General features: G+C 44.2%; 1 protein-coding gene across 1 annotated transcript; it reads right to left on the bottom strand.

Annotated features, from left to right (window-relative positions):
- Positions 1 to 8,286: 8,286 nt before the first annotated feature.
- Positions 8,287 to 19,433, bottom strand: SLC19A2 (solute carrier family 19 member 2). Its single transcript, XM_075335551.1, has 6 exons — positions 19,119 to 19,433; positions 15,553 to 16,146; positions 13,045 to 13,270; positions 12,699 to 12,891; positions 12,083 to 12,224; positions 8,287 to 11,544 (listed from the first exon to the last, which is right to left on the bottom strand). Exons 1-6 carry the CDS (start codon positions 19,302 to 19,304, stop codon positions 11,422 to 11,424), a joined length of 1,464 nt encoding a protein of 487 aa, XP_075191666.1. The 5' UTR covers positions 19,305 to 19,433; the 3' UTR covers positions 8,287 to 11,421.
- Between the last annotated feature and the right edge of the window lie 3,622 nt (positions 19,434 to 23,055).

Here is a 23,055-nt window from a genome sequence, read left to right as displayed (position 1 = left end):
AATTACACACACCGGTGGATGGGCAAAACAATGAATATTGAATTGTCGGCTCCGGAAGGGAAAAGTGTGACCTGGAAGGCATTTGCCGCCATAACACAGCCTGTGTGAGTATAACACGCGCGCTCCTACCCCCTATCACTTCCACCAACATTTTTAATCTCCGGATTCTGGTCCCCATTGACTTATATGAGCACCGGATTACAGAGCGGATCAGACTTTTTTTTTTAATCCGCCGATCCCGGTTTTTGGCCAGTTCGATCAGCTCTAGTTACAGACTCTTAGTAAATGCACCCAGAACAGTAGCACAGCACTCCATGTGAGAGGGAATTGGCATTGGGTTATAGACACACTACATAGCTAACAGTATGTGGGCACTTGAGCATTACACCTCCCATGAGCTTGATAGATATCCTTTTCCATAACCATGGGCATAAATATGGCATTGGGCCTCCTTCTACTGGCTATAAGAACATGTATTCACCTAAGAAGACTTCTCTTAGGCAGGTTTTAGAGGAAGGATAGACAACCTGCGAACCAAAGGACCACATGTGATCCTCTATGCCATTCTGTTTGTTACCCACACACAGGCAAGTAATTCTGTGCCCAGATAGTTGGGGGGCAGATAAATAGTCAGATTGTATTACAAATACTATCATATAACTAACAATTTATTAGTGCCACTAGTGTACTATATGGTACCTAAAAAGTCTTAGCTTATGCCATTAATGTTATCTTACACATGTATGAATATTCAAAATGCCTCAACATGTTTCTCCCAGTGTACATACCCTGGGCACATGAGGAGGCACTCAAGCCCTCAGTTTAGGCAAAATTGTATGGTAACTAAAGTTTGGATCTACAGGCTAAGGCCCCTTTAAGACGTCTGTGTTTAATCTGGTACAAGCCACATGCATCGGTGTGTCATGCATGTGTCACATGTGTGTCATCAGTGTGACACATACTGGAGAAAACACGGGTCTTTCAAATAAAAAGATTTTCTATATTCACCTGTATCCAGCGCTGTATCTCTGGCTCTGCTGTCTCTTGCTTCTGACCACCGCTCATTTTATTCATTGATTATTCACTGCAATAAGAAGCTGGAAGCCGGAGCATCGCGGGGACCACATCGCTGGTGACAGGGAGTATCCAGCAAGCAGTGTGTGTGCAGTGACGTCCAGGAGTTCCCAATCAACTCTGATGATATCCTGATGACACCTCCGTGACACCCACACTACAGCGGGTGTCATTACAGTGACTTCACGGGTTCATTACAGTTCATTGGGAACTCTGGTAATCTGGACGTCAGTGCACACACACTAGTTGCTTGCTGAATACTCACCTGTCACCAGCAATGCTGTCCCCAGTGGTGCTGTCCCAGCGATGCTCTGGCTTTCAGGTCTGAGGTGCAGTGAATAATCAATGAATATAATGAGCAGGGGTTAGAAACAGGAGACAGCAGAGCCGAAGAAAACAGCGCTGGATACAGCTAAATATAGAAAATCTTTTTATTTCAAAGACCCGTGTTTTCTCTGGGACGTGTCACACTGATGTCACATGGATCACATCAGTGTGCGATCTGTGTGACACTCGTGCTGCCGGAGAAAAACCGGACATGTCTCTGTGTGGGCGAGCAGGGCCAGGAGGGGGTCACACAGTCTATGTGAAAACACGGCCGTGTTAAAAACGTATGTCACCTGTACCTGAAATACGGACGTCTGGAAGGGGCCTAAGCCTGAGTCTAAGTGATATACAATGGTACAAATGCAGAGATGGAATAATTCAGAGAAGGAGTCTGAATCATGGCCTCATACTAAAAGCGCACAGTAAGTAAAGTGTCTATAATGCATTACAAGTTATATGCGAAAGTTGGCATGGATACACCTATGTAAAACACAACATTATTATTACCCTTACGTGCCTATGATAGATTTTTCCAAACAGTGGTAGAGAATAAAGGGCCTGTAGTGCATCAGAATCAAGATACCACATATGGCATTAGGGCACCTATATAAAGTGTAGCAATAGTATTTAAATTTCAGTGCCCTATTAATTTGTGTTATATGTCTCTTCACTATGTCTTCAATTTTCCTCTTGCATGGCCATGTCCAGGGAGGTTGGCTACAGTCCCATAGACTTTGGAGGGGTGGTGCAAAACGAACATCAAAGATCAGGCATATTAAAGAAGTTTTCCCACTACTAATTTCACCCTCTTATTTGTCCTAAAGGCCCAGTCACACACAGAGATAAATCTTTGGCAGATCTGTGGACATATTGTTCCATTTGTGCACAGCCACAAACCTGACACTGATTGTCCACAATTTCACTGCAACCACAGATCTGCCAAAGATTTAGCTCTGTGTGCGACAGGGCCTTAACTCTTCCCAAGTAACACTTTCCTATGATTAAGGGCGCTCTTTTGCGCTGGAAACGCATCAGCTACTATGTCTTGAATGGACTTTTAACTCGTGGAAATAAAGACAACATTTTTAAATACATTTGGATGTGCAAATCCTCTTTTCTCTAACACTTTCCTAATATACTTCTATTACCTACCCAGCTCCTTCTGTTGTTCTGACTCCAGCTGCCAATCTGGGGACAAGAATCAGAAGACGAACAGGGCATGTTGGTGAGTGACAGCAGTCTGGGCACATGCTCACATCAGCTTCACGGTCCTATCAGCCTGGAGCTTCATTTGCAGTGCTTTCATTTGACAAGCGGTGTGATGTGCCGATCATTAGATGGTATATCACAGGGCTTATCAGCTGAAGGCAGTTCAAGGCTTCAGCAGACTCAGTCGGCACCACACGATTGAGCTCACATTAGACTATACCAGTGATGGCGAACCTATGGCACACGTGCCAGACAGGGCACGCAGAGCCGTTTGTGCTGGCACGCGCGCTGTCGCCACACTGCGCCAGTTTGATCTGCTGGTGTGGTCGCACCGGCAGCTCAAACTGGTGTTTAGCAGAGGAGACATTTCTCCTCGCTCTGACACTCCTCCTCTCCTGGGCTGCAGGCCTGTTGCCTAGGAGACGGAGGAGCGTCAGTAGGCGGCGCCGGTGTCTTGTGGCCGCGCGGGAACTGAAGTGACTGAGGACGCAGCAGTGGAGGAGTGGGGGCCAGAAGGTGAGTTGTTTTTTTTTTATGTTTAGCCTCTGTGCGGCTGTGCCAAGATGGGGGGGAGCAGAGCCTGCACGGTGGACACATGCAGCGCACGGTGGACACATGGGGAGCACGGGGGACACATGCAGCGCACGGGGGAAACATGCAGCGCACGGGGGACACATGCAGCGCACGGGGGACACATGCAGCGCACGGGGGAAACATGGGGAGCACAGGGGAAACATGCAGCGCACGGGGGACACATGGGGAGCACGGGGGAAACATGCAGCGCACGGGGGACACATGCAGCGCCCAGGGGAAACATGGGGAGCACAGGGGAAACATGCAGCGCACAGGGGAAACATGCAGCGCCCGGGGGAAACATGCAGCGCCCGGGGGAAACATGCAGCGCCCGGGGGAAACATGCAGCGCACGGGGGAAACATGCAGCGCACGGGGGAAACATGCAGCGCACGGGGGAAACATGCAGCCCACGGGGGAAACATGCAGCGCACAGGGGAAACATGCAGCGCACAGGGGAAACATGCAGCGCACAGGGGAAACATGCAGCGCACAGGGGAAACATGCAGCGCACAGGGGAAACATGCAGCGCACAGGGGAAACATGCAGCGCACGGGGGAAACATGCAGCGCACGGGGGACACATGGGGAGCACAGGGGAAACATGCAGCGCACGGGGGACACATGGAGCGCACGGGGACAGAGCCAGCACGGGGGAAACATGCAGCGCACAGGGGAAACATGCAGCGCACGGGGGAAACATGCAGCGCACAGGGGAAACATGCAGCGCACAGGGGAAACATGCAGCGCACAGGGGAAACATGCAGCGCACAGGGGAAACATGCAGCGCACGGGGGACACATGGGGAGCACAGGGGAAACATGCAGCGCACGGGGGACACATGGAGCGCACGGGGACAGAGCCAGCACGGGGGAAATATGGAGCGCACGGGGACAGAGCCAGCACGGGGGAAACATGGAGCGCACGGGGACAGAGCCAGCACGGGGGAAACATGGGAAGCACGGGGGACAGAGCCAGCATGGGGGAAACATGGGGAGCACGGGGCAAACATGGGAGCACGGGGGACAGAGCTAGCACGGGGGTAACATGGGAGCATGGGGCATATACAAACTGAGCACGGGGAAAACATGGAGAGCACGGGGAAAACATGGCTGCAAAGATGGAGAGAAACGTGCAAAGATGGGGGATACATGGCTGCAAAGATGGGGGAAACATGGCTGCAAGGATGGGGGTAAACATGGCTGCAAGGATGGGGGAAATCATGCCAGGATGGGGTACATTTAGCTGGAATGTAAACATGCCAGGAAGGGGTACATTTACCAGTATGGGGGATACATTTACCAGAATGGGGGATACATTTACCAGAATGGGGGGAAACATGCCAGGATGAGGAAAAATGCCAGGATGGGGAACATTTATCAGGAAGGGTGACATTTATCAGGATGGGGTACATTTACCTGGATAAGGGAACATGCATGGATGAGGTACATTTACCAGGATGGGGTCATTTAACAGCATGGGGGAACATGCCAGGATGGGATACATTTACAATGATGGGATACATTTACAATGATGGGGTACATTTACCAGGAATGGGGCCATGATGTGGACAAATATACCAGAATGTAGGAAATATATATCAGGATGGGGGACATGTTTACCAGGAAGTGGCCAGAAGGGGACATAACTACACAATGAAAGGGGAGGGGAGCAACTCGTACGTCTTTATGGGATTTCGAGATGTTCAGACATTGAAATGTAGATGTGGATTACAGGGTGACATCTGATTGCATTCCAGGCTAAAATCTGTCTAATATGCTGCAATTTATTTCCAGAAAGATCAATCCAACTGCTGTGTCTGAAAAGGGCAGGGGCTCAGCTTCCATGTGTGGTAAGCACGCATGAGCGTGATGCCCCCTGCTGGAGAGAAGAGAAGACGGCAAAGGTAAGGTTAAAATCAATTCTTTATGTAATAGGATTGGTTGGCACTTCGGAAAAAAAAAGTGGGTTTAGAACTACAGTTTGGGCACTCGGCCTGTAAAAGGTTCGCCATGACTGGACTATACTATCCTCTGCCTAAATACTACCGTACCTTCAGCTGACAAGCACTGTGATACACTATCTAAGGCCTCCTTCCCAAACCCATGTCTCTGGTACCTGTGACATCTGTTTGAACAAGTACCGTAGAAACAGACACACGTAGACCCAATAAATTCAATTAACCCGGCGACATGGCAGTTTTTTTTCCTCCAGCAGCACGGATGTCACACGGACCGGAGAAATCACAGGTGACATAAAAATAAACAATTTTTATACTTACCCGTCTCCAGCACTGCTGTCTCTGCTGTTGCTTCTGGGCCTGCTCATTGCATATTCACTGCATTCACCGTGGACCTGGAAGTAGCAGCAGCGCCGGAGACAGGTAAGTATACCAGTTCATGCTATCGATGTTGCACGGATAGTAGAGGAACAGCACACGTAGAACACACACGGACACGTACCTTGACCATGGACTGTGCAAAGAGTTAGGCCTAATGATTAGCACATCACAGTGCTTGTCATGTGAAAAAGCATCATTCATCATCCAAAAGAAATAAAAACAAAGCATAGCCAACGAATTCCCTAAAGCCTCATCCAGACATCAGGAAATTTCACATTCACAAAAACAACGATCCAAATTTTATCAGTGGTCTTCATCCAAATGGCTTCAGTATAAGGTCAGTTTTCACCATCAGTTTTTCATCAGCGATTTTCACATATGGAAAAATAAATTGCAAAGCTTCTTCTATTCATTAGAATAACCCACAGATCGTACAGTGATGCCATTGTTGAGCCGTGTGATTTTTGGAAGTCACGTCCCTTTTTTGTCTTGTGGTATTCGTTGCCTTTTTTGAGCCAAATACATAAAGAGCATGTGCCATTTTGATGAAGTTGGTGCAAATTAAATGTCAATGAGGAATCAGGGATATAGACTTGTAAGTCTAATGTTAATCCACGACAAAATCATACATGTCTCAGTGATTTGTTTTTCCTTTTAAAGACAAAACAACCAAAAAAAAAAAAAAAGAAAAAAAAAAAACACACCACAAGACATGAATGGTTTCACAGACTAGAAAGCATACCCTTTACCGTATACAGATGTCTGAATGAGGCCTAAGAAATGCATGGGGGCTCTTTAAGCATAGAGAACAAATCTGATTCTTTATGCACACAGATGGCACTTATGTCTGATTTCACTGCCTATATGAAGTACCAGTTTAGTTAATAAATAGTTTTTATTTGATTGGAAATTTGAAACAAGAACAGTCAATTAAGGCAGAAATTCAAAAATGATAGAAAACAATGGCGTATATACAAAAACACAATTTATAAACATATATGATAAAATAAATACAAACATTTCAATATGGCAAAGGCTTTGGTGGATGACATTGCAGATGAACTTACATTTTTCAATGCTATTAAGACACTTTGAGAACAGTCTACACAGCCATGTTCACAAGTTGCTTTTTTATGCAAATTAAAGACTGCTTTTTACAGTATTAGCAGAATTTCAGGCATATGCTTGGAGTTTGTGTATATATATATATATATATATATATATATATATATATATATATATATATATATATATATGCGCACACACACACACACACAATTGCATATCAAATTGTGTTTTTGCAGCATTTTTTTTCACCCATAGAAAACAAATGTTACTTCAGTGTCAAATTTTGCATTTTCACAAGGGTAACAGGAGAAAATGGACCATACCATCTGTTGTGCGATTTCTGCTGTGCATGCCAATGTCTCACATGTGGTGGAAAACTACTGTTTGGGAGCACGGCCGGACTCTCAAGAGAAGGAGCACCATTTGGCTTTTGGAGTTCAAAATTTTCTAGAATAGATAGTGGACCTTGATGTGCCTAAACCCAAACAATTGACCCCATTTTGGAAACTACACCTCCCGAAGAAATCTACCGTTTTTTTCCAAAAATAAGCCCTAGCAGGGATTTTCAGAGCAAGGCTTAAATATAAGCCCTCCCCGAAAATAAGTCCTAGTCGCAGATCAATAATGAAGTGTCCGTGCAGCTAAAAAAGTTACAGATACTGCAGGACACTTCATTATATACAGACGCCGAGCATAAGACCTGCAGTGATCGCACACCCGCACACATCAGATCTCACACACAAAACACACACACACCAGATCGCACACATACACCACATCCAGCAACACTGATCTCTTCTCGCCGGCAGAATCCTGAGAGGCAGTGCGGTGGAGCGCAAGGACCTGCAGAACAGGACCTGAGGCCGGACACGTGACTTCCTCCCATCATTCCCTGCGGCCGGTTGCACTGGATGTGATGTGCGCACGTGTGATCGGCTGAGTGTGAGTGTGTGTGTGTGTGTGTGAGCCAGCACCAGGGAAGGATGGCGTGCAGCACCCACTTGAGCTCACAGGAAGACCTGGGAGCCACGCAGACGTCCGGTGAGTGAGTCTCCTGGGAAGTGGGGAGGGAGGTGGGGACTTACCCCCCCAACCGTGTTTCTTTAAGAATAAGACCTCCTGCAAAAATAAGCCCTAGTGCTTTTTTGGAGGGCAAAAAAAAAAAAAAAAAAAAAAATATATAGAGTCTTACTTTTGGAAAAACACGGTCGGTTACTTGTGAGCCTTTGACACCCTTGGGCGATTTATAATTTTACAACGCTGGGCTGAGTAAATGACTACTGTTTCCCCACTAACAATGTTGCCTTGGCCCAAAGTTTTTAATTTTCAAAAGGGGTCATGGGAGAGAGAGGGAGGGGGGGGAAAAAAAAAAAAAAAAAAAAAAAAAAAAAAAAGCACAATGTTACACATTTTCTCCTTAGTGTAACAATACCTCATTTGTGGTTGAAAAATTGTGAGGGACAGTGTAAAGCTCATAAGGGAAAGAGCACTATATTATATTATGAATTTTACTGGAATGGTTTTCAAGTGCCATGTCACATTAGCAGAGCCCCTGGAGGTACTAGAACGCCCCCCCGTCCCCCATAACTGACCTCATCTTACAGACCACACCTCTCAATGAATTCATCTAAGGGCGCAGTGATCATATTGACACCATAGGTGTGCCACAGAATATTATACCATTGAGTGGTGATGAAAAAAAAAAAAAAAAAAATATATATATTTTATCACAAATATTTAGTTTAACTCCAGATTTTGCATTTTGACACAGGGAAATGGGTAAGGCTTCAGGCACACTGTGGGGTCCGGAATAGAAGGGGGGGGGGGGGATTTGGGAGAACAGATTTTCTTTTTGCCTGAAGACAACGGACCAGAGTGGGGACTTTTTGGGGGGGGTTGATTTGAAGATTTTATTAGGCACATTTTACATAACATTTTGGATCATATTCATCCCGTGCTCTACGCAGAACACTTGCATCGGTGTTTACATCTAAATCTCTGAAGGACAATTCAGATGACCCCCCCCCCCCCCATAGGAATCCATTCACTATAATGAGGTAGAGTTACTCTAGCCCTTTTCAAAAGTGCAAAAAACTGTAGTAGCCTTTGCTCCTATGCGCTACTGGAGAGACAAGACACCACTGGATCATAGCACAGACTGGGTCTAAGGTAACTCCATCTGCCTTACACTGAATCTTCCATCAGAGGTTTGTCTGAATTACGTATTTCAAAGATTTACACGTAAACCCCAAAGTAGCCTCTCAGCATAGAGCGCAGGATAAATGTGAGTAGAGCCTGTGATTTGTGATAAAAAAGAAAAATAAAATAAAAAAAATAATGACTAAATGAACAGCAGGTCAAGAAAAGCTCTTTACGCTGTCTACTGTGCGATTACAGAGACACCAGATTTTTATAGGTTTTGGTACTATAACCAATTTTTTTTTTTCCTTTTTACATCGCCATATTTTGAGAGCTAGAATTTTGCTGTATTTCTGCTGACAGTCATGTAAGGGCTTATTTTTGTGGGGCCAATTGACATTGGTACCATTTTCAGGTACAACTTTTTTTGATCGCTATCTATTCTGGTTTTTGGAAGGTAGAATGAACATTAAACAGCAATTGTTTTTGAGGCTTTTTTTGTTTTTCAGGCCATTCACTGTGGGGTAGAATTAATGAAACAGGTTTATTCTTCAGGTCACAATGATTATGGCGATACAGGTTATTTTTTATTTATTTATTTTTTTTTAAATGCTTTGCTACTTTTACCCAATAAAAATAAATTATCTGGAGAAAAAAAACAAAACATTTTTGAGTCTCTATAGTGTGAAAGCTATAGGTTTTTTTTATTTTTACACGTATGGAACCGAGTAAGGGCTTATTTGCAGGACAACAGTTCTTTTTCAGCTATACCAAATTTTTTTTTTTTTTGACATGCAACTTTTTGATCCACTTTTTTCAGTGGTATGATGAAAAGGCATTTTTTGCCACCATTTTTCTTTCTTTACGGTGTTCCCTGAAAGGGAAAACTATTGTGACCGTTATAGAGCAGGTCGTTCTGAATGCAGCAATACCAAATGTGTACTTGTTTATTTTACACAATTATAATTTTTCATGGGTTTATTTTTTAAAAATATTTTAACTATTTTTTTTACTAGTTCCAGGATGGGACTTCAATTTTTCCTGGTTTGATCAATGATCTAATGCGCTGCAATGCTTTTGCATTACTAAGCATTAGATTTGTGCCTCAAACAGGCAGGAGGCAGGCCAAGTCCTGCTCAAAACGGAGGAAAGAGGGAGCTCCCTCCCTCTGGTAAATAAAGCGATGCTGGTATCGCTATTGACCGGGCAAAAACGCCCACTATTGGTGCTTGTGGGCGTTACTTTGGAACATCAGCCATGACACATAGCTGACACCCAAAGTTTATTACTACAGATCTGCTTGTGGGCCGGCACGATCGTAGTACCGTAGACGTATGGTGATTTGCAGAAATGCACTTCCTGCAGCACTGTACATTTACAGGAGATGTCATGAAGGGGTTAAATTAGTGATGTGTTAAAGTAAACAGTGCCCTATCAATGTGTTAAGTAAAACAATGCCCTACACTATATTTGCAATTCATGATTTCATGTAATCATAGTTCAAAACTGCATTTCATACATGGATAAAACTTATTTGTTCTGAACAGTCACTTTTTTCAGACAAAATATGTTTCCCCCTAAATAATTTGATCATATTGCCCTTCTTTCCAAAAATGTTGTGGTTTTACATACACCTTGCATTGTTCATGCTTGCAAGTTGGAAGCAAAACTGAACTTTGATAAAGGCTTTGTAGTGGCTGCAGCTTTTTTTTTTTTGTTACTACCCTGAGATTAGGTTTTGGCTGCATAAAATTAAAATAAAAACAAAAAAAAAACAAAAAAACCCCGCAACGTTTGAACCTAGGCTAGGCAAATTGTGAGCGTTTTATATCCCATACACTCATTGAGCCACAAGCTGGGCTTCACGCGAGTGCCAAGACTATGGAGACAGTCACCCATCAGAACGCCCCTCCCACCCATATCGAACCACTTAAATGCCATTGTCAGTGGCAGTCAAGCGGTAAAACAGCAGCTACCTTGCTTCACTGTATTTGAGGCAGATGTCCGCTGTATAGCTTCTTTAACCCACGAGCATCAGACGTGATCTATACAGAATGTCATTTCTGGCCATATATTTATAGTATTAATGCATGGAAGTGCTGGGACAAGCAGCAGCTGCATTTACATGGGGCTCACACCAGTCAGAGCACATCAGGATAACCAATTTAAGGCAATGTGAAAAATCAGCAATATAATACTAAATTGTGCATTAATGTCATATAGCCCAAAACATTTTCAAATAAATATATTCTAGGAATATAAAGTCTATCTGTAAAAAAGGAGTCATTTATTGATTATCAGCCTGGCCCCAAAAATAGCAGCCATAGAGTAAGGGCTACCCAAATGAGCAAAATGGCCGACTTCTCACCAACACAAAAGGCAAAGACCCAGCTTCACCCAAATCCAGTAGGGTCAGCAGCTTGTGCGCTTTGAGATAAGTTCATCTTGACCGTAACGTCCTATCCAGGACATAAGTGCATCTGGTAAACTAAGAGCAAACATGAATAGCTCTACCTTCATGAAGATATCCCCGCTCCATTATTTTTGGACACGGACATGTACACCATTTACATTACAGTTAATAAATACGGAAGTGCACGTGTTCGTATACGGCGCTGCATACTGGGGACGCAGCTTTTCTCCAGCTATATATTGTAGTGTATTGTGAGCCAGCAGTGCTTTGCTTCATCTTTCAGGTCCCTGAAGAATCCAGTGTATCCTGCTTTGGTCGTCGACAGTTTTTTACAATGTGGGAGACCGCACTCACAAAGAATACTATTGAAATGACCGCAAAGTACCCTGCGTAAATTTTAAACTGAAAAACAAAAAAAGGACATTATTTGATTAGAGATGGAAAAAGAAGTTACAATGTACATAATTGTGCGCCATGCTCCCTTTAACAGCACTTTGGCAGTGGGGTCTGGATCAGACTGCCATAGTGGGGGGGCGCCATCCAGACTGGTGTGTGTGTGTGTGTGTGTGTCATCCAGACTGTGGGGCGGGGACACACACACACACACACACACACACACACACACACACACACACACACACACACACACACACACACCCCAGACTACCCAGCCAGAATGCTGTTATAAAAGTCTACACTACGTAAGCGGACTGATGATACAGACTAGATAAAAAAATTAACTTGTACTGAGAGACAGTTATCTCCAGGAACATTGTGATCTGGTCAATAATGTCCTAGATTACAAAGAATCCAAGGCTCATGGATACACAGAAAGCTCACGTCCTGGCAAGCAGTCCATTTCTAAAATAATTAAGATTACAAAGAAAACCCTTCACTTTCATCTATATAAACAACCACTAACAGAAAAACAAAGACATACCTGTGTAAATAAATCCAGGCCGAGGCCACAGGAGTCCACAACTATCACAGTCATCAGAGTTTGTAATACTAAAGCAATGAAAGTGTTAACGCCAAAGACAAGGGCATAGCACTCCATGCTGAGATTAGCAGCAATCTGAAATCTTCAGAAAGACATATTGTTAGTTCTTACAGCAATGTTCATAGATATGGAGAAAATGAGAAGCATTCAATGACTTCTTAATGCAATTCAGTTACATCCCACCAGGAAAATCCCGATCCAAATGTTTATGTGGTGCATCATGTTAATTTCTTTTTGGAGCTAAAAAGCACTGTTCCTATAGACAGCTGTTTAACACTTATTGGAGTGTGACCTAACAAAGTATCAGCCTCGAGGGTCTAAAGTCATCTTGTGCAGGACCCTGTATCTAGGTTTAACAGGGATTGAAATTATCAATGATCCCAAGTCTTGCTTGCACTCCTAGATAGTGCCGCCATATTAGTGTAAGAACCCAACCAAGCAGCACCCTGGACTCCAATAAGTAGGACATAGGACAGAACTGTCAGATGCCCGATCTATAGACTAGGACGTGAGTTTATGTAGATGCACCACAAAGATGAAAGAAGAGATCACTTACGTTGCAATTGTGATGAGGATCATGTAAATACTTCTGAAGAGGACATACATGACGTAGCAAACCCAGATGTTTCCGACAACGTCCATGATATATACAGTAACCGCAATAATCATAGCAAAAGCAGCCAGCAGCAGCTCGCCCCAAGTGGACCATGAAATTTTAATATACCCAACAATAAAGACGGCAACCGCACCTATAAAAACAAACAGATACACATGGCCATGAAATCCCAAATCCAGTAGATACAATAGAAATGTTGCTGAGTCACCACCACGCAGCTCCTTTTGTGTTCCTCTGTAAATATGTGCAGTCATGTACTCAGGTGCTTGACCTGAAATCAACTTACCCAGGAGTGTGGCGACTGCTTCAACGCTGCCATTGTAAATCTCTGACTGGGAAGACGGAGCAACCATTTCCCATAATCCCTGAGAATAGTTCACCACTTGGAAGTATCCGCATGTAGACAAAGCCCACCAGACCGACCAGCAGAGGAGGGTCCGGGACGAGTAGCAGTGTAAGAAGTCCTTCCACAATGCTCTAAGCACGGTCACTAAAGTAACCTTTGCTGTGAACTATGAAAAAGGAGAACATGGTCAGAAGTGTGAAGAAAAAACAAACAAGAAAACACATGCACTGACGCTCACTCAGCTGTAACTGCTAAAGTAAAGGCCTCGCTCACATTAGCGATTATATCGGATGAGTGCAAGGTGAGAAAATCTAGTATTGCACTCAGACCAATGTTAATGAGGCAGAGCAGATCTGAGAGTTCTCATGCAGATTCAGCATGAGAAATTAATTGCTGCATGAGCGTGCCTCCGCAAATCGGATCACACGCACCCATACAAGTGTATAGGTGCGTCTGATACATTGGACTGCACTCAGATAACATCCGAGTGCAGTCCACTATACGACGAGACAGGCAGTGGAGAGATTAACCTCTCCTCACCTGTGCGCCGACTCTCGCATGGTATATAGGGCACATCCTGTGATTATGCCATAAATGTCTACGAAGAGGAGAGAGGAAATTTGCCTTTAAAGCAAGGTCAAAGCTGGATTGCATTAAAGGTGCTGCATAGTGTTGCTCAGTGGGGTCTGGATCCCGCTACCTCCACCGATCGGTCAAAACACACATGAACTACAGGAACAAAGCAGTGTATAGGCTCAATGGTAGGTCTACGGATCGAGAGAGATTGCGAGAACCCATAGACTTACCATTGAGCCTGTACACCACTGTGCATGCAGAACTTGTGAACTTCAGAGCTATGTTTTGACTGATCAGTGGGGGTCTCCAGATCAGAACATTTTTTGAGAACAATTTAATAATTACATCAACAGCCCGAGGTACAATCGACAGGCTAAAAACTCTCAAGCACACAGACCGCCTTTACACCGTTCATGGGCATCTGAACTCAAATGTCATTTGGAAACTGAAAAATTCCCTGGCAACAAATCGGATTACAAACATTCCATAAATGATTAAATCCATCATGGCATTTACATGACTGCGGATTATTAAAGTACAACATATTGTGGCTTGACAGACATGATGGATGGTTGTGCAGTTATATTATATTAATATTAAGAGGTCACCTGAAAGAAATTTTTCTCCTAAAGAAGGTAGAAATGGAAAAAGAAAGATTGAACAAAACAAGATCAATAAGAAAAGCAAAGTAATACAATTCTAATAGTAAAGAAATCCGCTTCTTTAGTGTTTCCTCTTAAGGTTTTTGGATGCCAGTTGTTACAGTTGCATTAAAATTATAGAAGTAATGTAAATCTTTGTGGAACTTAAACTATATTTCAATAATTACTGCACGGTTCTGCATCTTCTATGTATCAGTGCACAGGAACAAACTGCAGAATGCCTTCATAGGAAAGTGCAGTAGGTTCATGACATCTAGTATTTCTCAGGCATCTCAATTCCTAAGCCAAAGGCTGAATATGAATTGAGAGCAATGAAAGACTTGGGGGTCGGGAGGGATTTGTATAAATGTCAGTTACAGCATATAATAGAGATCCGCTAAAATTACACATTAGTGTGGGGTGACTGAGGGTAGCCCGCCAATCACTAGAATAGTATACCATGTAATGCTTTCACCACATTTTTACCACTACTGAGGGTGATCTAGAGGTACTATTATTCAGCACAGCAGAGTAAAAAAACATTTTAACTACTTCTATACTGCCTATAACTGATAAACATCTGGGCAGTCCAAGCTCTACTCTGCAGTGACTTTCTGAAATGTAACTGCAAAGTACAATAGCTGTACAACATTGTGGAGATGCGGAGAGCTGGCTGTCAGACACAGCCAGACTCCCCACAGAGAAGTCAGAGGCTGTTTGTTACCATCGCTGCCTTCCCTATCGCTGTATAATGCCAATGCTGTGCACACAGTATGGAGAAATCGCTGTTTGCTGTGATCACTTGGTAAAGGGAGGGAGCAAGAATCGCTGGATCTTCGGAGACCCTAGTCAGCTTTACTATGAAGCCATGAGGCTGGATTTCTACTGTAATACACCAGCCCCACTTACTGGCAAAATCAGAAAGTGGGGGGGGGCGGGGGGAAGGGGATTTAAAAAAAAGTTCAGAAAAAGTGCCTGTTCATGAACTGGCTAATGCCTCCATACTTGTTTAGTACCAGGTGGATACTTGCTTTAGGGCATACTTACTATTCAGGAGTGGCAGGGAGGGTGATAGGCCCAGCTATGGGCTGATCAGCACATTCAGAGTTTTGTTATGGGGTGATAGGGCTTATGTGCCCTTCCACCAGAGGTGTAAGACACTGGGGTCCTGGGACGCTGCGCTCCTTCATCATATTACATTTACATGAATTTACAAATAATCAACCATTACCTTGCCCGCAACATAGTGTAAATTAGTGTTCAGGGGCACGCGAGCTTCAATCTCCTCGGCAGCGCACTCCAGGTCACCATTTTGTTGGTTTCCTTTCTTTTCATATTCGCCTCTCTTGCTTTCTTTGCCATCAATTAAGCTTTGGTGGAAAAATAGACTTTTTCTTGGCATTGGTAAAAACCACGCAGTGGAAAATGCAATTGAGACACTGATTAAGGAGATGACATTCAGACTGAATAGCGACCAGTGGGCCACCGACCGTAGAACCTGCCCGGTAACAGAACCCACCGTGAAGCCGGTTAATGTGGCGGTACGGCAGTAGCTGGTCACCTTCTGGTAGACCCTAGGCTCTACCATGCTGTAAATATAGGAATAATAGGCAATTTCTGTTGCTGTGGAAATACCATAGAAGAACTCGAGGAACTGGATGGCCAGAGTCCCCTGAGCATAGAGGAGCATGAACCAGGTAATGATCAGACTGAGCCCCTGCAGGACAATTACAGGCTTGTATCGGAGATAGTCCGTAGTGATGAAGACTGGAAAGAGCAGCAGCAGGTACGAATACGTCCAGACCGGATAAACCTCATTAAACACCTAGAAATTGAGAAAAAAAATAAATTAAAAAAACTGTCATACAAATTGTCAATTCATGAGATAATTTAGTGTAAATTGTAAGATTATTCATCACCAACCATAAGGAGCAGAAGGGTGCACTATTCCTTATCCTCACCTTTGTTGGTGCACAACTTCTTATTTGGGGGTTTCATGTCAATTTCTTATTGAATACTATGAACTTTGTCTTTAAAACAAGTGTCTGGCGCGACTAATGCGTATTATACAGCGCCAGCCATAAGACTGCCACTGCCTAGCGAGCAGCACCCCCAGCTGTCAGCCACATGGCGCCCCCTTGACGTAGAGCACAAACTCTGATGTCATAAACCACATACCAGTGCATGATGGAAGGAGATGGTGATTTGCACTGACAGATGTCACATAAGGGATAAGTTGATGCCAGAGGGGTCAGATATCGCCCACCTCTTCTGCCAGGTATATACATGGCGGAGTGGGGAAGAATAGCAGACGGCTATAAGGATCTCAATATCCAGACCAATGCTGGGGGTTAGAGGGGTCACGCTGGTATACTCTACACCTGATCAGACATCGGGTGTGGAGAGACGCAGCTCAACAGTATGACACCAAGGTATGATGAGCTCAGCTATTCTAATAAATGGACCCAATCTTGATGGTTCTGACAGAGTGGAGCGGCTTCTCTCCATGCCCAATATAACCAGCGGGGGAGGGGAGGATTCCTGTACAACTCCTTTCAAATGACCACCTGTAGCATCCCCTACACATGGGGCTGCTGAAGACTGTGACGACATGGACACCCAATGCCTAGCATGGGTAAAGTTTCTTAAAATTCAGCCAGACGTATTGTTCTTCTGTGTGCTAACTCATGTTTGCTAAACTATTATTTCTACCAGACCCTCTGAGCGTCCATGGTAATGTAGTTGCGTATTGCTAATCCAATGTAAATTACCTTAGTAGACATTGTCTAGTCTGTGACTTGCAGACTCCATGTAGATATCCTCAGTCTTTCTATCCACATCATTTAAATGAACATTATCCATGCAGCTTGAAATTCATCCAATAAGAGAAGCAACCTTGTACAACCAATCCGATAAGGAAACAGTATATCCTAAGGGAAGGTTATGGCTATAAAAGGGATTTATTTAAGTCACCAATTGTTGATGGATGTGCATGATCCAGTCTAAGCTCTTAGGAGCTGGCTAGAGGATCAGGATACCTTGTGGCTTCAATCTAGGGACTCCGGTTCCGATTGGAGACCATATCCACAGTCTAGGGATTTCGACTACGGCTGCCAGGATTATATCATCAAACCAGAGACTACTTAAGGAGGAAACCCAGGTTGGGACAACCCAGTCACCTGGTACAGACTTTGCAGACCTCAGCCAGCTTCCTAAATCTGGCGTTATTCCTTTCTCGGTGGGTGCCTGCCAAAATCGGGGTGCTGCTGGATTGGAGTAAATAGCCCTGGAAGCTCTGAGGCAAGGACATTATAAATCCCTGGTGAGCCAGCGGAAGGGTGAGACTCTGTTGCTTGTTACATTTGTGTGTTTTGCTGGTTATGTGCCGTTAATATTGTGATTCCCTCACCCTGTGTTGTCTGAGTAGTGTTCCGCCCACGGTTTAAGGAGGTCGGCTTTCAGTTGGGATGAGCCCTGAGCCACGCTGTCTTTCTAAAGGCGGCCGGGCCAGCGGACGAGAGCACCCACTGACCCAGTGTCTCCACAAAGACATCCAGGAGCTTCCTATAGCAGCTTCCTGCACACACCACACATGGAGGCAACGACACAGCGAAGACATTCTGCAAAATGAGACGTTTGTTATACTGTGAATAACCTATGAGAACTTGTTCCATCAGCCAGCGTAGGGATTGGGTTTGTTCTACTGTCACCACATCAGTTTCACAACAATCCCGAATGACTAACAGTCCTGTCACAAGCGGAAAACCAGAAACGCAGTGTTTTCACCATAGTAATACTGCCCTATTATCCCACCCTATAATACAGCCCTATTACCACACTGACACTATAACAGCCACATACACAACATAACAGCCCTATTACCACACCCCTATAACACGGCCCTATTACCACACTGACACTATAACACAGCCACATACACAACATAACACAGCCCTATTATCACACCCCTATTATCCTGCCCTATAACACGGCCCTATTACCACACTGACACACTATAACACAGCCACATACACAACATAACACAGCCGCATGCACTAACACCTACACCATCCCCCTGCCACACACTATATACTACTTCTGAGGAGGGATGCCAAGTGCACATAGTCATAGGAGGTGGCGCAGGACACATCAGATGAATGGAGCAGGAATCCTCCATCACTGGAGCAGAGGAACATGGTGGCTGGCATTGTGTATAAGAGCACTATGTACTGTGCACTATGTGGGAAGTCACCATCAGGCATGGTGTATGGCGACATTATTTTCTGCCTGACACAGTGTATAAGGGAAGTTTATATATTGGGGAAACCCTCACTGGCTTACACCAAGTGCAGGACCAGTCTTCCCTGGCACACTGTGCAGTGGCAACTGCCAAGCTGGGTACAAGGGCTCTTCTATATGTGATGTAGCCAGCATTGCTTATAGGGGCGTTGTACATGGGGGGAGCATTGTTCCATGGGGGCCCTGTTCCATGGCTGGCACTGCACATGGGGGCCCTGTTCCATGGCTGGCACTGCACATGGGGGCCCTGTTCCATGGCTGGCACTGCACATGGGGGCCCTGTTCCATGGCTGGCACTGCACATGGGGGCCCTGTTCCATGGCTGGCACTGCACATGGGGGCCCTGTTCCATGGCTGGCACTGCACATGGCTGGCATATTGTATGGGGCCGTGGTGAGTGGGACACGCTTTACAAGGCGGGTGACCCAATATGAGGCTGGAGCCCCCGCTGATCAGGTCTCGGCAGCGCATGCTCCATATCAGATATCAGGTACCCACCTGCCGCTCTGTGAGGTTCTTGTCCGGCCCCAGCAGGTACGGGGTGAGAAAGGGCTCCGAGGGTCTGAGGTTGGAGAAGAAGCCGTTAGTGCACAGGATACATGTGGGCAGCAGCCATCCTCCCCGGGGCAGCAGCGGAGCCTTCCTGCTGGTCACTGGCTCCCTCGGCTCCATTTCATTAGACATGAGAGCTCAGCACCGGGCACAGCACCGAAGACCGGGGGAGCCGGCACTGACCGCGGCGCAGGTGACCCGGGAGCAGCAGCCACAGATGCGGATCCAGCCGGCACACAAGGTCACTGCTGCTCAGCGGCCTCATGGTTACCGGCGTCACACTGGGGGAGTGTTACTAGGACGGACAGCTATTGGCTGCCGGAGAATCACGTGTCATATGTCTCTACAGTAGTAGTATACCGTCATGTGATTATCAGCACGCGGGGTATTATATAAATATACAGCCCTTGTGTGTGCTTGTGTATATGGATGGAATTTACAGGGAAGAATAGCAACGCAGTCATATTTCCATTGGAAAATATATATATATATATACACTAGAGTTCAAACGTTTGGGGTCACACAGACAATTTTGTCTTTTCCATGACAAATCACACTTTTATTTATCAAATGAGTTGCATAATGAATAGAAAATATAGTCCAGACATTGGGTTAGAACTAATGATTTTTACTTGAAATAATAATTTTCTCCTTCAGACTTTACTATTGTCACAGAATGCTCCTTTGCAGCAATTCCAGCTTTGCAGACCTTTGGCTTTCTAGGTGTTAATTTGCGGAGGTAATCAGGAGGTAATTGACCCCATGCTTCTAGAATCTCCTCCCACAAGTTGGATTGGCTCCATGGGCACATTTTGCGTACCATACGGTCAAGCTGCTCCCACAACAGCTCAATAGGGTTGAGATCTGGTGACTGGGCTGGCCACTCCATTACAGATAGAATACCAGCTGCCTGCTTCTTCCCTAAATAGGTCATGCATAATTTGGAGGTGTGCTTTGGGTCATTGTCCTGTTGTAGGATGAAATTGGCTCCAATCAAGCGCTGTCCACAGGGTATGGCATGGCATTGCAAAATGGAGTGATAGCCTTCCTTATTCAAAATCCCTTTTACATTGTACAAATCTCCCACTTTACCAGCACTATCACATTACCTCCACCATGCTTGACAGATGGCATCAGGCACTCTTCCAGCATCTTTTCAGTAGTTCTGTGTCTCACAAATGCACTTTTGTGTAATCCAAACACCTCAAAATTCAATGCATCTGTCCATAACACTTTTTTTTCAATCTTCCTTTGTCTAATGTCTGTGTTATTTTGCCCATATTAATCTTTTCCTTTTATTAGCCAGTCTCAGATATGGCTTTTTCTTTGCCACTCTGCCCTGAAGGCCAGCATCCCGGAGTCGCCTCTTCACTGTAGATGTTGACACTGGTGTTTTGCAGGTACTATTTAAAGAAGCAGTCAGTTGAGGACCTGTGAGGCGTCGATTTCTTAAACTAGAGACTCTAATGTTCTTGTCTTGTTGCTCAGTTGTGCAGCAGGGCCTCCCACTTCTCTTTCTACTCTGGTTAGAGCCTGTTTGTGCTCTCCTCTGAAGGGAGTAGTTCACACCGTTGTAGGAAATCTTCAGTTTCTTGGCAATGTCTCTCATGGAATATCCTTCATTTCTAAGAACAAGAATAGACTGTCAAGTTTCACATGAAAGTTCTCTTCTTCTGGCCATTTTTAGAGTTTAATAGAACCAACAAATGTTATGCTCCAGATTCTCAACTAGCTCAAAGGAAGGTCAGTTTTATAGCTTCTCTTATCAGCAAAACAGTTTTCAGCTGTGCTTACATACTTGCACAAGGGTTTTCAAGGGATTTCCAAACATCCATTAGCCTTCTAACACAGTTAGCAAACACAATGTACCATTAGAACACTGCAGTGGTGGTTGTTGGAAATGGACCTCTATACACCTATGTAGATACTGATTAAAAACCAGACATTTGAAGCTAAATTAGTCATTTACCACATTAACAATGTATAGATGTATTTCTGTTTAATTTAATGCTAGCTTTATTGAAAAAAAATTAGCTTTTCTTTCAAAAATAAGGAAATATCTAAGTGACCCTAAACTTTTGAACTGTAGTGTGTGTGTGTGTATGAGTGTGTGTGTATGTATGTATATATATATATATATATATATATATATATATATATATATATATATATATATATATATATATATATATATGTTGAGGATAATAATTAAGTAACCAAAAATTCTTAATTCAGCCACTTCATAGACTCAGGTATGTAGTTTAGTTGTAACCTAACACACATATTGATGAATGCTTTTGTTTCTTACTAACACATACTCTATATATACAGTATATATTCAGTGATTTTCCTTAATACAAAATGCCAGTACATGTAACTTAAAGGGAACCAAACATCAGAATTTTCATGTATAAGGTGCAGCCAGTGCAGTACTGGCACTATCAGGCACATTGTGTATATATATATATATATATATATATATATATATATATATATATATATATATATATATATATATATATATATATACAGTTGATATAAAAAGTCGACAGACGCTTGTTATAATCCAAGGTTTTTTTTAAGAAAAAATAATCTCAGAATTTTTCCACCTTTAATGTCACCCATATTCTGTACAAGTTTAGAAACAAAGGAATATACCCTAAAAATTTGTAAAAATATCATTTATTATTTTATTGCTATAATTTCCCACAAAAACATACTACTGTATTTGCATCACAATTAGGCAAAACAATACATATCACCCTAATGTGTTGTACAGGGGTGCTAAATCAAGCCTCTCTAAATAGACAGGTTCACCATTTTAATCCCCCATCGACATATATTCAATTCTCTATTAATGGGTAATCCTCTCCCTAAATATTTCAGCCTCCATAAATATAGAATATAAATATTCACATGTAACCTAGAAACCTAGGAAGCAAAAATTAGAGGACACAGAAAGAAGGAAGAGAAGTCAGAATATATGAAATGATGGGAGACAGCCCTGCATAAAAATATCTCACATATATGTGAACATGTATATACAGATATCACAGCCCAAAATGGAGGAGATTACACACCTGGGCTGTACATATCTGTACTAGCAATGCCTAATTAATAACACACAGATACATAAGTATATAGTTGAGAGGCCCCTCTCCAATCCCAAACTATATAGCAGGGTTCATTGATAGTGTGACGCCCTGGCCTATTAGGTCGTCACAGGATATTGTGCAATCTGCCCTTCTGCATGATATCCATATCCTCCTTGGTTACGGGTCCCTGGCCTTTGGTGTTGCTAAGAACAAGCTAATCGAAATCCTAGAAACACTCTGCACCACACCCACCAGACACACCAATGGGTATCCTGAAGGGAATAGGGCCACCCACTTGGGGGGTTGGTTAGGGAGGGTCAGGAGTGTCAGGAGCAGTCAGTTATGTGGTGACTCATGAGGAGAGGTCACAAGTCAGTTGGAGGAGGTCAGGATCTGGGCTCCTTGTTAATACTAGGTGGCTAGGTCCTTCCCGGAGGGATATCTGGCTAGTTTCTGTGTTGAGACTCCTAACAGAGGCTCCACAAACTTTTTTGATTTGCATATGTCGCGGGCGGAGGAGGGGATGCCGCGCTCTCCCACTGCTCGGGTCCGGCTGCCGCTGCTGCTGCGGCCTGCTGCTGCTCGGTGGCTCGAGCGATGGGCTGGATCCCGGGGACTCGAGCGGCGCTCCTCGCCCGTGAGTGAAAAGGGATTGGTTTTTGGGATTGTTTATTGTCCGTGACGCCACCCACGGTTGTGGTGATTGTGTGGACACCACCGCTGCTCTGTATGGGGATCCCGGGAGCGGTGACAGGGAGCAGCAAAGTTGTTGGTTCTCCCCTCCGTGG

This window comes from Anomaloglossus baeobatrachus, chromosome 2, assembly GCF_048569485.1.
Source record: "Anomaloglossus baeobatrachus isolate aAnoBae1 chromosome 2, aAnoBae1.hap1, whole genome shotgun sequence".
Taxonomy (NCBI): Eukaryota; Metazoa; Chordata; class Amphibia; order Anura; family Aromobatidae; genus Anomaloglossus; species Anomaloglossus baeobatrachus.
Note: the sequence above shows the minus strand (reverse complement) of the source record. Positions and strands in the feature narration are given on the sequence as shown.